The 17,025-nt window shown below is 50.6% G+C and overlaps 4 protein-coding genes across 4 annotated transcripts; 2 read left to right on the plus strand and 2 right to left on the minus strand.

The window, feature by feature from the left end:
* Positions 1 to 821: 821 nt before the first annotated feature.
* On the plus strand, positions 822 to 3,765 carry Z518_01825 (uncharacterized protein; the record flags this gene model as incomplete). The annotated part of the gene is made up of 5 exons (XM_013418854.1): positions 822 to 1,229; positions 1,349 to 1,374; positions 1,435 to 1,542; positions 1,599 to 2,097; positions 2,146 to 3,765. 5 exons carry the CDS (start codon positions 822 to 824, stop codon positions 3,763 to 3,765), a joined length of 2,661 nt encoding a protein of 886 aa, XP_013274308.1.
* Positions 3,766 to 7,667: 3,902 nt separating this feature from the next.
* Positions 7,668 to 8,231, plus strand: Z518_01826 (uncharacterized protein; the record flags this gene model as incomplete). The annotated part of the gene is made up of 1 exon (XM_013418855.1): positions 7,668 to 8,231. One exon carries the CDS (start codon positions 7,668 to 7,670, stop codon positions 8,229 to 8,231), a length of 564 nt encoding a protein of 187 aa, XP_013274309.1.
* Positions 8,232 to 9,374: 1,143 nt separating this feature from the next.
* On the minus strand, positions 9,375 to 11,730 carry Z518_01827 (uncharacterized protein; the record flags this gene model as incomplete). The annotated part of the gene is made up of 2 exons (XM_013418856.1): positions 9,375 to 11,505; positions 11,558 to 11,730. 2 exons carry the CDS (start codon positions 11,728 to 11,730, stop codon positions 9,375 to 9,377), a joined length of 2,304 nt encoding a protein of 767 aa, XP_013274310.1.
* Positions 11,731 to 14,472: 2,742 nt separating this feature from the next.
* On the minus strand, positions 14,473 to 16,405 carry Z518_01828 (uncharacterized protein; the record flags this gene model as incomplete). The annotated part of the gene is made up of 4 exons (XM_013418857.1): positions 14,473 to 15,099; positions 15,161 to 15,456; positions 15,672 to 16,307; positions 16,354 to 16,405. 4 exons carry the CDS (start codon positions 16,403 to 16,405, stop codon positions 14,473 to 14,475), a joined length of 1,611 nt encoding a protein of 536 aa, XP_013274311.1.
* Between the last annotated feature and the right edge of the window lie 620 nt (positions 16,406 to 17,025).

The following is a 17,025-nucleotide window of genomic DNA, read 5'->3' on the forward strand; positions in this document are numbered from 1 at the left end:
GGGTCTCTCATGCTCCTCCGTCGACCATCCACCCCCCTCCCCCCTGGATACACTTGGGAAAATAGGTAATAGGGTAAGGCATGTTCACCAACCGAGTAAGCATATATCCACAAATTTTGACCTCCTGCCCAATCACATCGCCAACGTCCCTTAATCAGACAGTCTATATTTTGACCTGAACCGGCCACACTTGGCCCAAAAGTCTCATGTTCACGACACAGCCGCTCTATTTCGATTGGTCCGTGATGCCATATACCTCGCTTGCCTCTCTTACACCCGCCCTCTAATGTTAGATGGCCGCATGCTGCGTTGCTACTGGACCTAATTTCACCCCTGCTCCTGTATGCTGGGTCCCCCATTCATTTCCATGCTGCCACTCCCAAAGCACAAACCACTATTCTAAACTCACTCCAACTCACCTCCCAGTCTCGCCTCCGTCGCGGCGGACAAGAATAACTATTTTCGCCGTCGTACACAACTTGGAACCTCTTCGCTCGCCCCGCCACGTGCCTCCGGCCTCCCAAAACCCGTCCCAAGTCCGTCCCGCCTCCTAGAAACTCAGCCCTGCCAATAGGTGCCGGAAACTCTCTAGTCTCCGAGCCTCCCCTTCTTTCAGCATCAAGTCGTCATTTCCCTCATCACACTTCCCTTCCTCAACCCATGCCCTGTTCCCCATTTGCTCAAACGAGCTTAATCTTTCCTTGAGGCTCAGAAGGGGGCGGAGGCTTCCAAGCATTCAAAGACTCCACCGTGAAACGTTTGGCGCAGACCTTCTTGGTCGCTTCGTATTACTCTTATATCTTCTATACAATATCCTCATCATGGCCCCAAAGAAGCGCTCTCAAACTCCTCGACACTCTGGCGTCGCCGAACCTTCTACGCCAATCCCTTCCCTCACCACCACCACCACCACCACCACACTCCTTTCAGATACGTCCAACAAAGATCGACATCGCCGGCCGAGAAACAGCCCGCGAACCATATTCTCAACCCACTCGCCGACCCAGGACACGGTTGCCTCAAATCCATCGCCTATAGTACCAGACTCTCCCCGCTCACCGGTCGAAGGTCTTGCCCAAGGTTCCAACTCGCGTCGCGAAAGCACCTCCACCATGAGGACTTCATCTATCTCGATCGAAGGCCCGCCCACGTGTACGCCGACCGGGCGTATCAGCAAGGCAAAGAAAGGGAAACGAGTGCACGCCTGTGAGTTTCCAGGTTGCGGAAAGGTAAGTACTGTCAATGAGCGGTCAAGGTCCCTCCCGGCCCTCCCCAAAAAGCCAATTGATTCCTGGCCGTCAGGATTTGGACCCCCCGGGAAGAACGCCTCACTGACGTCGTCATTCAGGTCTTCACCCGGGCAGAACACAGAAGGTCAGTCTGACAGGAAGCTGCGGGAGATCTTCTTTCCCTTCTTCTTCTAACCGTCAACAGGAGACATGAACTCAATCACAATCCTGAAGCATTGTTTCCTTGCACTCGTCCCGGTTGTCGAAAAGCATTTCATCGTGTTGATCTTCTTCAAAGGCACCAAGAGAGACAGTGAGTTATTTCCTTCGAACTCTCACCAGGAAGAGGGGTTCTAATCCTCGGTGCAGTGACCTCGAGAGCGCAGCTGAGGCTCCCTCTGGACAAATGGGCCAGATGGGGCAGATGACGGTTGCTTCAGAACCACCCTCGATGATGCCTTCGACGACTATGAGCAGCCCTCAAGCGGACCGAAGTGCTCCCAGATCCTCTTCAGGGGGTCTCTCCATCGGTTCCCTCGTCCACCCTCAAACGGAGTATCGATACAATCTGGGAACGCCCGATTTCAACGGTTTTGCACCACGGCAGTCGATGCATTATGTTCCAGGCTTCAACTCTTCCGACGAGTTCATGTACACTCCTGAGAGCAGCCAGTCTCCTGTTTCAGAATACTACGGCCGATACCCCCATCGTCAGAGCATTTCTTCCTCTTCTTCCGTTGCTGCTTTTGATCCCAATAACGGAACATCTCCTTTGATCGGCGGGAATATACCAGGCGCTTGGGCTCCATCATCTGCTCCTCCCAACATCCTTCCATCAAACATGCTTGATGAAGGTGCCTATCTTCCTGTATGTCCTCCTTTTCATTGGTTTAACGCGTATACTGAGGCTGATCAGTCTCCCGCAGACTCTACCCTACCAATACCCCTCTCCGACCTGGATGGATACGAATGGTCTGTCATTCGACGAGAATTATCAAGTGCCTCTGGATTACTGCCCGGAAATGCCTCAGCCGGTATATCCGACACTATAAGATGGCATTGTCTCGATTATTACTGGCAATATTTTCACCCTCATTTTCCCGTTGTTCACAGACCGACGTTTCTGCCGACCAAACCGAGTCCTCTCCTGGCGAGTGCCATGGCGGCCATTGGATCGCAATATGACGACCGACCCGACGCCAAAACATACTCTCTGACGCTTTTGGAGATTGCCACGAAACTCCTGAGACGACGAGATAGCATTACGAGTCGGTCGAGGCTGGTCGACCTTCAAACCGTTTTCTTGCTGGAAGTTCTGAGCAAGTATTGTGCCAGGAGGGTCGAAGTCGAGATGTCGGCGAGATTCCGCTCGCTCTTTGCCAGCCTGGATCAGGCGCGTCGAACTTTGGCCACGGATCCGCTAGCCGTCTTTCGCACTCTTCGCAAAGACCGGACCTCTGAGGACATCGCCCGAGCGCACAAATTCTGGCTGGAGTACGAAACACGACGACGGATTCTTCAGGCCTCGACAGTTCTCGACCTCCAACAGGTCATTCTCTTCGAGCAGCCGGCAACCATTGTTCATCACGAGCGACCTCGACGAGCAACTCCGACATTACGTTGCAATGTCTCTATGCCCTGTCCGGAGGAGCTGTGGGAAGTCAGTCCAATCGAAGCATGGGTCGAAATGGCCTCCAAATGTGAAGCATCTAAGCCGCGACCGGTGGGCCATGATCAACCGTCTCCGGCGCCTCTGGACTATTTCCAGATTCAAGTCATCCTAGCGGCCAATCCATCACTCGCCGGTAATCAAACCTTGCTCCAGAAAGATCCGCCCGACGAATCGGCCACTCGCCTGACTTTCAATCGTCATATGCGGGAAATGGCCAAAAACACGCCCATCCGCCAGTTGCTGGTGGTCAGTGGCGAGTCCTGGATCATGGGCAAGAAGCTGGAGAATGAAGCGGAATTTCAAGACGCCAAACGTAATCTCAGAGCCTGGATTGACTCGAATTACGAAAGCCGGGTCGCTCTATGGCATGCCACGCAGTTGATCCGGACGACGGCTAAATTCACCCCGTCTGATTCTACAAACACTGAATTCGTTGTCTCTTTTCACGACACCCACATGCTCCACGAGCCATGGGCACTCTACCTAGCAGCACTGGTTTGCTGGGCGTATGGGTTCACCGCATCGACCGTGCTAGAAAGCAGTGGTCAAGGGTCAGGGGCTGCATCAACCGTGAGCGAGCCCAATTCCAATCTGTCACGCAGCTCTAGCTTGTCTTCGGCGCATCCGGCACTACTAGACTCGCACGAGGCGGCATATGCGACCCGAGAATATTTGCAAGCTACGAACGTGGAAACGGTGGAGGAACTTTTACGATTGGATCCACAGATCTTTGGCCGGACGCATGGACTTCTCGAAATCGTCCGGCTCAATAAAATTGGACTCTTCTTGGGCGGACTCATGAATGAAGCGGAGCGGGTACTCTATCGACTCGTGGAGGGACGCAGTCGACTATCACATTTCTAAAGCGGAGTTGGGGAGGTGGTTTGATGGCTCTTTGGTTTGGGAGGTACAACGTCAACGACATGATGGCACGTTACGATATTGACGATCGATTGATTGCGATGTGTTTGATACCAACATTTTTTGGTTTTCTCGGCGATGCACGGACGGGATGGAGATAAGAGATATGGCGTTTCAAGACGATATTTAGCGCATGTGGGCTTTTAGGTTCCAGTTTGATTTACGGAGTATGGCTGGCTGATTCCGGGGGTGCATATATGGTACAGGGAATCCAGAGTCCAAACGAAGAACAGCATGTACCAGAGCTGGGAAAATCCGAGCGAAACAGAGTCCAGACAGATTTGCGAAATTGGTGAATGGTATCCACCACTCTATATCTACATCCACTTCCAAAGCACGATGGATCATTTTTGATGACCGGTGAGCTGGTCATTTCCCTTCCAATTCCAATCCGTTGACAAAGTTTCCAAATTTCAAGCGGGCCCTCGCGTTGACCTTCCGACCGGAAATGAAGGCCGATGCAAGGACCAGCGCCCCAATAGAGGCGACCGTCATCAATGGTCACGGGGATGATTTGTGGAGAGTGGACGAATTAGACGAGATGCCCCCATTGCTAAATTTGGGCAGAGATTTGCGGGCCTGAGCCTCGCCTCAGCCACGATGCGACTTCGTCTACCTGACTGATACAAAGCAATCCCCCCGATCACCAGAGCCTTCGAGAAGGTTGACGTCTTCCTTGTCCCAAGCACCCAAAGCATGCATGTCTCACTGCTAGAGCACTCTACTGTATGAATTATCATCACTGCTGCCGGTGTGTCATACATATTCGCCCTCCGCAGCGGGTGAGTTAGTGTTTCGCTCATTCATATCTGACTGGCTATGTAACCGCTCCACTGGCTTTCGCATAACCCTTCCTTCCAAATAGAAATAGCACACAGGTAATAAAGACAGCAGTTCAGGGACCACACCTATAGCCCAAATGCTCACAGCTACGTTAGTCCGACTGCCTTTTTCTGAATCCTATCCATTGACAACTGCAGTCGACCCCGTTTCTTTTTCTCTCTTCCACTGACCCACCGGACCCAGCCTGACTAACATCGTAGTCATTCCTCCATCACATCCGAACTGTCCAGTCCGACGGCGATGCGCACGTATGGCTCCTCGAATCTGAAACGTAGGGGGAAAACAAGACTGCAAAGCCCTGAAGCACCGAACTCGCCTTTCCCCTATCGGGCGAGGACCAACGAGCAACGTCGCTTAAGGGGGGACGGGGCGCCTGAAACTGCCGCAGACCCATAGGGATGTAATCCCACCGATCCTTGCGCAAATCATCTAATTACGCCACGGGACTCCAGGCTCTTTTCAATGCGTGCCGCTGTGGATCCCATGAGTGACACGATGGTATTGCGCCTGAACCGTTGCGAGATCAGATCTACATTCCCAATTACCCTTTTTTGTTCGCAAAATTTCTAAAGCTGGAAAATTCCACGATGAAGCTCCTTGAGCAGCTTTGCAACGGGATTCTGGCTTCTTCAATCACTGTCCGCATTACAGAGTAGAGTGACCTGCCATTCTGTCTCACAATCTGCACGCTCCGCTTGGAATAACGCCGTTTCGAGAAGCGAGTGATGATGACGTGATGGAGTACGCTATGCAACACAGATTTCCGTCGAGAAGACGACTGAACTAAATGAAAATTTTTTTCTTTCCAGAAGGAAATCAGCTCCCCGACAGTATCAAGGTTTATCCTCGTCGAAAGGACGATGCTCACACATATGTGAGAGAGGTGTTGCCCATGGGGACCTCTAAGCAAGAGCTATATGCACTTCCCAAATGGTCTATGCCCTACCAAGGTCCATGAAGAGGTGTTTCGGTATTTTATGGACTCAGACGCACCCCTTGGATTTCTTGGAAAATGATGCTGAGCTGCTTCAAGAACATTTCGCGAGCTCAACCCTCCCTTCTAAGTACCTTTCACCGACCAGCAGTGGGGCGAACGTTCTGTGTCTTGAGCAAATTTCTCCATTCAACATTTCTTGTGTTTTCAACAGACGAAGACGTCGTTTGGAGAACCCAAGGGCTCAACAGAATGTTGTGTTGATATTCATTTTGAACCGTCGAGGAATCACATACCGAGGACACACGGTACCAATCCTCCAGATTTCGATTCATCGAATCATTCCCATTTGAGTATATTAAGGTGAGCTTCCCCATCCCAATGCGCCAAAGTTAGTGATCCTCCCGGTGAAGGATCGGTATCCTTGACAATCTCTTGACCTGCTCAAAAGTCTGTCGAGTGATCGATGGGCGAGAACAGCCAACGCCAACAGCAGATTCTTGCTCAGGTCGGGGGCACTCGGAGTGCGGCCAGCAGGAATCTCACATTTGGATATTTTCCATGAGTCGGGACAGGAAACTTGTCTACTCTCAAAGCGCCCACATCTAACTCCGGATGCACCTTCCGCCGTGTTGCAAGTCTGCGTCTTGGCCATAGGTGAAAAATGGGTCTCTCCAATCCACAGTTCCTGCCACCGAGATGTTCCACCGCCAAAGAAATTCCTAGAGAGCCGAACTGGATTCCTCGTGACAATGACGCAAGAAGTTTGGGGATCAGTAGAGTAAAAGAGGAAAGTCATGAATATGATTTCGTGGTTAGTTGGCAAACAGCCAGTCGATCTGTGTTCTGTCTGGTGTATGACGAAGTCCAGGGTGGTGACTATGGCAAATAGTCATTCCAAAGGCTTGGTAAGACAGGAGTTTTTGATTTTTCATCCGTCTTCTCCTTTCATGTCTTGTTTACAGATTGTTCCTATCCAATCGAATCCGATGACACAGGTCCAGCAAGTCTCGGAGGAGGGAGAAAGACAAAGACGGCCGACGACATGATCAATTTCCCCCTTCGCCATTGTCGTTTATTTCAGATTAAGATTTCGCCATGAAACCTTTCCCCCTGGACATAAGACGAACATACCTGCGAGGAGCATGTTGCCTTCATGCCTCCTCAAGGCGCGATTAGTCGATGTTATATGGACTGCCTCGCTGTCGTTCAGATCATTCATGTCATTACGACTTCTCCATGAGGCGCTCTAACAGATTTGCATCATGCATTTCGACAGAGATCGATATTGGCCTCGACCAAAGTTGGGGTTTGCTGACCCTCATTACGCCATTCCCAACGCAGCAAGTTGGAAATCTTTTCTGCAGTGAGTCAGCAGTCAGCAATTCATCCAGCCAATTGTTTTCCCCCTGCCTCGCCTCGCCGATGCCCTCCAACTTCGACAAGAACGGCATCGGGACTGCAGTTGCTGGTTATGGCTCGATATTCGTCCTTTCGCTCTTCCAATTTGCTGAGTCAATCTAGCCCGCTTCTATCCTTAACAAGAAATGAGACTGTTACTCAACATTTTTCGACCCGAGGGCCACTGTTTTACCGAACAGAAAGAGATGAATCAACTTCCTGGTTGCGACAGGCAAGAGAAAAGTCTAACCCATGATGATGCATAACTTGCATGCTGTGTCAGCAACCGCTCTCGCAATCCATTGGTTTACCATTCCGTCATTCACTTACCACTGCTCAGTCCGTCTCTCCCAAAATCGACCTCGTCAGTAACCCAAGATTTTAGCTCTCCTTTCCGAGACAGACCCCTTTGGCTGCGGGGCGCTCTCGAGCCGACGGGCGAAAGACGGTGGGGTTAATACGATTGTATCCGACACTCCTCAACGGCCCGGAAGTATACCAGCGGCGATCAAAGAGTTGTCTTCTCCTGTCTTTTGGGACTCTTTCGCGCATAATACCAGTTTTCTATCGGGAGGGGTTAAACAAGACAGTTATATCTCCAATAACCCACCCTCCGCGTCTCAAATACTCAAATATCAACCATTTACCATTTCTGAAAACCAGAACAATGGCTTCTTCTTCTTCTTCAGACTCCCTGTCCCTGAGCACAACACGCTCCTCGACCAAATCTAACATGCACATCCCTATGCCACCGTCATCGTCGCAGAAATCTTCCCGGCACCATCACCACGTCCACATCGCGACCCCTCACCCATTGGCCTCGACAACACAATTCCTCGACAAACACGTCCCTCTATTCGCGAAGCACCACGCCGAATTCACTGCTCAAGCTGAGCTCCGTGTCGCCAAGCACGAAGCCCGTCGCAGCATGGGCGCCACCCCGATCCCTGAGATGGAAGCGGACGCGGAGAACGGGACTATCAGCACGGCGATCCACGCTGCAACAGTCACGAGCACCGCACCTGCCCGGGCAGGCCTTGACGAAGCGAACGAGGCTTGGAACGCCGTGCTTGCCCAGCGCGAGGCTGCGCGTAAAAGAGCCGGATCGCAAATGACTCCCTCCGAAGCCGCCGAGCGTGCTCGTGTGGACGAGGTCAGCGATTCGGATTCTCTCAGTCCCGTTACGTCAGGGTGTAAGGGTGATTCCGGATCACCTGCTATTACTCCTTAAAATCATAGACATGACATCAAAATCTTGGCCTTTGATTGTGTCGAGCACAGTTGAAACTTTTGTGTTCTGTCTCCGGAACCGTGAATCAAGTTGGATATGTTATCTGGATTGACCATCTCTGAACGGACTTCACGAATCCTTTTGAATTGGCAGGCATACATTCATGCATCCACACGTTGTTTCTCTAGACCTAGCAACCTTTGGAATGTTCACCCGCAGTTTTACATCGAAATAGCTTTTGGCGGTGGGGTGGAGGAGCTCTTAGTTTTATCCACGTTGGAACAATCACGGATGCCCTCAGCCATCAATTGGCCATTAGCATGGAGTTGCACTCTCTTTTCTTGAGTCTATTTTCCCGTCTCGGTAGACGGTAGATACTGGTATAGTCTGCATAGTTCACATAGATCTGCAATTGCTTGGTTGAGCACGAGGCACGAGGTATTGACTCTGAGCCAAGAAGCGAGTGAGTGAGTCAGTGAATGGAAGGATAACATGAGACATGAAGAACATGAATAAGTAGGTTGTTCAAGTTGTCAATCAGAACATTTCCATACCAGTACCGCATATAGAACAACCTTTTCTGTTTTCTCCTTTTTCTCGATTCCCTCCACTTTCAGTGTCTGCCTCTCAGGGGTGATACCGTGAAATTTCACTCCCATCAATGTCAAGAAGTTGCGAAGCCTTGAGGGAAATTGATTGCTGATTCCTTTTCGGTCTCTGACCAATGACCGAGAACCCCAGTATGGAAGATTTTGGTATCGTGGGTGACTAGGTCACGCTATCGTAGCGAACGAGAGAAAGGAATGATCAGGGAAATTAATTCAGGGTTCTCTTTTTGGGAATTGAAATGAATTAAATTCAGTCGGCCTACAGTAATAATCACTGGTCTCTTCTTGGTCTAAGAAAGTAAAGACTCGTACACTGCCCATCGATCAATCAATCGACGAGTTTTCGGATCAGGTTCAGCCACACCTACCACCACATATCAGGACTTTATCATTGTGTAAAGAAAGAAACCGTATCGGAGTACTCGTACAAGATCAAACACCCCGTCAAGCCCAGCCAACCGCCCAGGGAGTATCAGACAGATTCAGGCAGTGTTTTCTTCAATGAGAAAACTTTTGCAGAATTTTTTTTTTCCTTTTATCGAGAAACCTCCACTGTCTGAGCTGATTGCGTCTGCGTTAGTGCAGCAGAACTACTCTTTTCTGTTCCCGCTTGAATTCGATTGCCTTCATCTCGTCCGTATCCGGATCCGACAGGAGTGGCGGCGCTAGCGATAGGTGTCGCCGGAGTTCCGGATCCTTGTCTCTGATATGCATACGGTGTCTGCGCTTGTTGAGTTTGATACGGTCTTGGTGAATACGTTTGGCCATTGACCAATGGCTTCTGAGGAGAGACGGACCGGCCTGCATTGGCAACAGCGGTATCTTGTGCACGCTGCTGATATCCTGGTTGACTTGGACGTTGAGCAAAGCTTGGAGTTTGTGTCTGTGCGGGTGTACCGCCGTAATTGCCATAGCCATTTTGAGTGGGTCGCTGGAATTGTTGTACGGAAGGACGAGACCCATAGAGATTGTTGGGAGGTTGATATGGAGTCTGCGAGTAGCTTGGTCGTGATGCCGTAGGTGTTTGGTAATTTGATGTTCTCATACCGTAAGCCGCCGTGGCTGGGACCGAAGAATTGTAGCCCCGAACTTGTGAACTGTAGGTCGCTGGAGATTGACCATAGCCAGGGCGAACTTGAGGGGTAGTTGCAGTACGACTCGCCGCCGAGGTAGCTTGTTGAGCCATCCTTTGCCGCTGCAGAGTGTAGTCATCTACTTGTCCGGTTCCTGGATAATCGGGTGCTTCGACAAGTATCTTGGTCGAAATATTCAACTTTTCTAATTGGTCTCCGTTGAGTTTTGCCACTGCAAAAGGCGGTAACGTCGACACTAATACGCTTAATTGTGCCCTGAGCATCTCGAAAACTTCCATCTCGGCTGAGCTGGGCTCGGTAACGGGGCGTTTGTCGAGAGGCGGGAGGTCGCGATTCATTTTATAGGCACTCAAGGTCGCGATCATCTCTGAAACCTCTGCAAGTAAGTGGTCAACATCCTTATCCTCTTGTTTAGGACCGAAAATATCTTCGTAGACATCTTCGAGTTTGGTGGGCTCCCAGTGTGCAACAGCATCTGCAAAATCTTCGTCATTGGGCTCATCGGTTGCTTCGGGGTCAGTGTCCTCGGATTTCTTCGTTCGGAAAATCTGAGATAGCTTCTGCTCGCCATATTTGTGCAACCACAGCCGACTTCTCTCCTCATCAGATACCAGTGAGTGCGAATTATCCGACGTCGGAGCAAAAGACGAATAGGCCGAGGTAAATGCCGCCTCTTCGTTGAATGGATTTTTGGTTGGCACCCCATTGACCCCCAGAGCTGTTTTGAAGTCACTGACACCAGAACCATGATGGGTTCGCCAACGATCCTGGTCACTGTGGATGCCCGCCACTCCATAGGTGAGCCACAAACCCGTGGGTAATCTCTCATACTTGTAATCATGCTTGTTCCGAGGATTGCTTTCCGTTCGAGTTGACTGCGGCCCGTATTGTAAAACGCTGCTTCTCGCCTGATCCCTTGCCGGCCGTGGGAATTCCAAAGGTTTGGATCGACTAGGCGGAGGAAATACTTTTTCGAAAGTCCTCTTCTCTTGCTTCTGGTTCGGGTGCTCGCCTTCGACAGGCGCAAAGGTCATAAATTCAAATCCATTCGGCAGACCGGGTTCGTCTGAATCGGGTGCTGCATCATCACCATCGTTCTCGAGTCGTTCCGATGTTTGGAGTCCAGAGAATATGACGGAAGGGTTTCCATTGACCTGACTGCGAAGTGAGAGGACCTCTCCAGAGGGCAGGTCCGCAGTGCTCGCCTTGGCCAAATTTTCTTCACAAGCGTCTGCACCACCCGTTTCAAGGGTCTTCGATGCTCCGACATCATATGTTTCCAGCACATTGACCAGTTTCGACAATTTTTCCTGCGCTTCGGACTCCGAAAGAGTTGAGGATCGAGACTTCGCATTGACGCTCAGGTCTGACAAGCTGTCGAGAATGGCAACTTTGACGCTGTTGACATCTTCTTTCAGTGCTTGGAAGGAAGCGTAATTGCCTGATGTGATTCGGTCTTCAATCGTCTCGGATCCGGGTTCACGTCTGGAAAGGCGTGCTCGTTTCGCATCAGGGGTGTCTACAGATGTGGAAGAGAGAGGATATTTGAGGAGTGAGGGCGTCGGATCATGTCTGTTTCAAAGCGTTAGCTGAATAGTGTGGTTGTCCTGAGCCGGGTGCGTACTTGCGGAGGAGTCGCAGGACATCTTGAAGGGCTGCTTGCAATGGAGACGTGGCAAGGTTAGAGGGTGAGATTGAAGGGTCGGGAGATACGGTGCGGCGTTTTCGTTTTCCTAAATGCGTGGTGGACACTGAAACGGTGTCTTCGTGCTTGGATATGCCGTTGACTTCGGCCATGATGGGCGCCGAGAGCGTGGCCTCCCCCCCGTTGCGCAGAAGCTGATGCGGATAACTTTGAAGGGTCGGCAGGATATCAGGGCCGGCTTGACCACATGTAGATATGGGAACTAGCTTAATCTAATACATTTGATGTGACCTGGAGTTCACCTTGCGACTAGGGCGCGCAATGTTTGAGTTATTCGTAAACCGTCGAGAAGCTGTTGTCGCAATGCCAGATTGGTGAGAAGAGTGACGGGAGTTTGCAAGGGTGGGTGATCGGCAGGTCGTTGTTCCACGCGTGCTGTGGACTGCGGCACAACTCGAAAGGATTTTCCCAAATGAGGGCAGGACGTGTTGAGGGATTCGCGCTTCTGTCGGCCAATTTTCTTCACCTTGATAATTGATTGGAACGAAGTTAATGCGCACCGCGTCGACAAGAGTCATCCGTGAAAAGGTGGTGCTTGCGGTTTTTCCTGCACACCAGGTTCAATTCGGTACCCAGCAGCCGTTGGCTTGGCGCATGTTAGGCGAGGATCCGCTAGTATGGCGCTAGTGCAATTAGCGAGAACTAGTCGTTATAGTGTGTTTTCGTCTATGCTGCTTTTAACGGCATCTCGGTACTCCACAATCTTCTCATTGTCCCATTTATCAGCCAGAAAGATACAACATCATGCTGGGAAATGGACGGCCAAGTATGGTGCGACACCTCAATCAAAAGCATTTCTGATACCACCGCCAACAAATACTGACCAACAGGAAAGCGACCGACATAGAAGGTTGGCTCCTGCTTCATTTCTATCCATTCCGACGTCTTTGCTTACCCTTGTCGAGACGAAAGATTAGGTGCGATGGACGCCGACCTCAAGTTCGTCTCATGACCACGACTCCCAGAGGTTCACCACCGACTGCCCACGCCGATTGCACAGTGTCTGCCACTTTGTTTCGGAACACCAAGTCAAGAGGGTTTGATATTCTTCCATCCGTAAGACTGCTCTTTACTGATCCCCAGTTTTAAGTTACGTGTCTCACCAAGAGGCTCTTCTTGATCACCCGCCAAGCCAAAATAAGCCTCTACAGGAACAATTGCGACTCTACTCTAAAAGAGAGGAAGACTTGAAAATACACCTTCAAAAAGAGGAGGAACTTACTCTTCGGAAAGACCATCTACCGCAATGGGCTCCGCAAACCAACTTTCAGGAGCATATCAGTTCAAACGTTCGGCCTGACGACACTTTTCGCAGCCAGAGTCATCGACCTGCCCCTATTATCAGACACATCGGTTTCATGCTCCAAGCCGAGACAGGTGCAGAACTATTTCTCGGAGCGCATACGGGAATTCATTTTCTTCGTTGTGCGTACCGAGAGGCCTCACTTTTCCTGAATGGGTCTCTGGGCTGAATTATTCATCCATGGTTCAACCACTGTTTCGTCCTTGGATGCCGACTACAAACTACAGGGCCGAATTCCGGAGCAAGCCTACAGGATTCTATGCGAACGAGATCGACTTCTTTTGCCTCGACTGGTCAGCTATATGCCCCATTGTCGACTGCGCGGGCTTCGGAAAAGCCGTAAGAGATACGCGGTCCGAGATTGACGGTCCGAGGAGCGGTTCCAGACCACTTTCAGCGTTGTTTTCCAACTCTATGCCATCATGGCAATCAACATCCTCACCTTGATTGTGGTGACATTCTCTTGGCCACTCTCTTTCCTCGCCTTTGTGGTCTCTTTCTCTGCACTATAATCCTACAGATGGAAGATCGGTATCACCTAGTCGTCCAAGCCAGCGGCATTGTCGTCCTCGCTGCTCAGTCTCTTGGATCCATGGACCAGTCAAATTTCTTGCCCGATTAACGGCATTTCCGCAGCAATACCAGCCTCCATCAAGGCCTTCCCAGACTCATTCATCCCACCAATGTCGATGTGGACTGCTCAATGAATGTTGATTCTCCCGACACGAGAGTCCAACAGCTCCTAGTCTTGATTCCGGGCGAAGGAAATGCACTAAGCTTGTTTCGACAACAAATTTTCATCTATCAGATATTCTCTGAAATTCTGGATTTGGCTTACCCGACTTGGAACAGGAGGGACGGGGCGGCTAGGATTGCACATCTCGAACATAAACTCCGTTTGTGGAAAGACGCATCCAGGTCTGACGAAGCCGTCAACCTGGAAAACAGTCATCCCGTCCGGATTGCGCTGCTCAGACTATCGGTTCTGGCCGACCTGGGACGACTACTTACCCATCGTCCTGCACTTTCTTTTCACCCCTCCGAGCCGTAATTTGCAGAATCGCTCATTGCGTGTGTTCAGTCCTCCCAATCGACCGTAACCCGACTGCATCGGGACGAGGCTTCATCTTACTTAGCCAAGATGTGGCTACTATCTGTTTCCATTTCATATTAGCCAGCCATCATGCTTTTGTATCCGTTTTGGCTAGATGGACCACTAGCCGCTCGAGTAACAGGAGAAGCGCTTCGCAGCCAATTTCACCATGGATTTCAGTTGATCTCGGACTCCCATTTACGAACGACAGCCCCCAACACCAGAGACACCGAGTTGGAATCCACTGACTCGATTGGTCAAGGGACCGAGATTTACACCCCACTGTCGACTTTTCTTCAGTCGCCACTAGATGCTATTTTGCATCATGACTCACAGAGTAGACATGATCCATCCCGGGGCTGCGTTTAAGGATTTCCAAACCGGGGTCACACTGACACTCTTGAGGCGACCAATTGCCCGGACTGGCAATGAAGCCATTCAAGCAACATCGACTTGGATGAAGTTAACCTGGCCAGAGTGTCGGCCAATGGCAAACATATTGCCATAAAATGCTAAACAATCACTGCAATACTCCTGTGGTAGCCAAAGAAGATTTCGGTTATTCCATTGAACCCATTCTTTGTTGATCGTGATAGTATTACGAGTCGAAGATTCGAGCGCCAGATGAGGACAAGATCCACTGTCGACAGATATAGCCCCTCGATTAGTAAGCACAATGCTATTGTCGATTGTGAGACTGATAGTGGAGGTTTCTGGTACGTTCTCGAATTTCCGTAGCTCCTGGCCCGTGGTCGGATTCCACAGCCTGACGGTGTAATTGTCCGAGCCAGACGCCAGCAACGAGCCGTCGGGCGAGAAGGCCACCGCGCGCACCAAGTCAGTGTGTCCCTCCAGCTTCTGTAGCTCCGGACTCCACATCGTTGGAGTGATCGGATACGTTTGGATCCACGCCCGAATTTGGCCACAAACGTTCCTCACTATACTCTTCTGCATCACTGCCGACGAGTAAACCTGCAGGGGTGCAGGGTCGGCTATATATCGATTAGCAAAAACAAACCGTCGCGCATCTTCAAGAAAGGAGAACAACTGAGTCGAATCATTTTCCTACGCCGTCAAGTATTAGAGCCAATCCACTGTCTCGATGTTCTTCTTGGAGTTCATTTACCGACACAGATGATTGCCATGCGCTAATGTACACAATGACTTCAGCGATCCTGTTTATTAGACTGAGAGCTTCGAGCCAGTGCAGGAAGTGTTTCCGCAAGAATTTGTGCACTTCGTCATCGTCATGAATAGGAACCATGCTACGCTGGACATGGTGTACCCAATATCGACACGCATACTGAAATGCGGGTGAGAGACGTTCGTTAATTATGATCGAGTCAAGCTCTCGTCGTGGCTGGCCTGGATAGTCAAGGTCGCATAAGTTTTCTCGTAGACCATTAGAGCCTGACAGCAATTCTAGACACCTCGTCAGCAGTATTTTATGTGTGGTCCGGCTGTCCACTCCAAAAGGTCTATCTTGAAGTTTGCCACTTAACAGAAACTCGCTGAAAGACAGATGAAGGGGCCAGACCGGCATGTCAGGGTCCTTGGGAACCCGCAAAACGGAATGCAGCGGGCGCAAGCGGCGTACAATGGTGTCCGAAGACACTTTCAGAAGGGCTGCCAAGGACGCCACGGAAAGCGGTTCAGCAAGAGTGTCAATCGGAATTCCTGATACAGCTTCTCCTTGTCATGTGAGTTGCTTAATGTCGTTGTCAGTTGCGTGAGCACGGGAAGGTATGTCTGTTCCATCTGGTCCAAACGACCGGTCCCTTGAGACTTTAAGATGTCTTCAAGTGGCTCTTGAGGATTCCAGTTAAGATCACCCACGTAGCGACACACAGTCGCGGCAACGATAAATAGTGGAACGGCCATATCGACTAAAGCTTGAAGGACCTTGTCGCCCGGCCAGTCATCCTCTAGTGGTGTACTCGAAGGCAGGTCAGCATTGTAATTCTCTCGGATCTTCGAAAATGCGTCTTTCAAAAAAGCGGAGATGTCATGCTGAATCGTCGTTGGGGGAACTTCATCGTGGAGAACCAGGTCCTGATGAGCATCGACGGACATGTTCTTGAATCCCAGCTGAATAGGTAGATCGGGTCGGCTGGTCAGAAAGAGTCTGAGACGAATAGGCTTGATCTGGGGCAGCCGGGACCATAAATCGAGAATCGTGTCAGCGTCGCTGGCAGCTCGTGCAGGAAGTCCATATACGAGTTTAGTCGGTTTGCCATGTACAGGGTCAGCATTGACAGCGACATTACCCACGGCTTTGAATCGAGGGCGACGCTGGGCTTCTGGACTTGAAGCGTTTACGAAATCGCTCGCTCAGGCTAAGCTGCACGGGCCGAACGGGAAGCCCACTCATGTTCGACGGCGGTTAATAGGCGTAACAGATTCCCGAATCAATTTCGAAGGATCGCAATATGCGGATTGGAAAAAAAGGAACCGTCGATACTTGACGATCATCGTTCGGGCTGCGGTCCTCCCATGTGCTCAGAACTCGTGCGATAACTGCACCAGCTGCGGCCCCCCCCCCGCGACTGATGCTGTATTTATTGTGTCCTTCCAGCTTCTGCGTCGATTGACCAGGGTATAAAGTTGTGGAAGCATATAGAAATGATTGAACCCCGCTTCATTCGATATCTATGTGTGTAGTAATATAAGACTTGACGAAAACTTGGTATGGACTCTGGGCTTCAATAAACGGTACCCCGGCCTGTTTATGCGGGCTTTTCGCCTTTGATTCGTTGATCTCGCTATCCCCGACCCAGTACTGTCTGACCTAGCGCACACTAAGTATATTTCTTCTATTCCTTACAACTTAATGGATGATTTTTCCGTTGTGCCCGCAATGCAGTGCCGTCATTCTGCTCGGCTATCTCCCTCCAATGGATGGATCTTCCCCACAACAAAACAGCTCCCACTCTTTCTCTTTCTCCTCCACCGCTAGTGCCATCCAGCCCAGAGCCCCTTGCTGGGACAGTA

Source organism: Rhinocladiella mackenziei (genome assembly GCF_000835555.1).
Source record: "Rhinocladiella mackenziei CBS 650.93 unplaced genomic scaffold supercont1.2, whole genome shotgun sequence".
Classification (NCBI taxonomy): Eukaryota; Fungi; Ascomycota; class Eurotiomycetes; order Chaetothyriales; family Herpotrichiellaceae; genus Rhinocladiella; species Rhinocladiella mackenziei.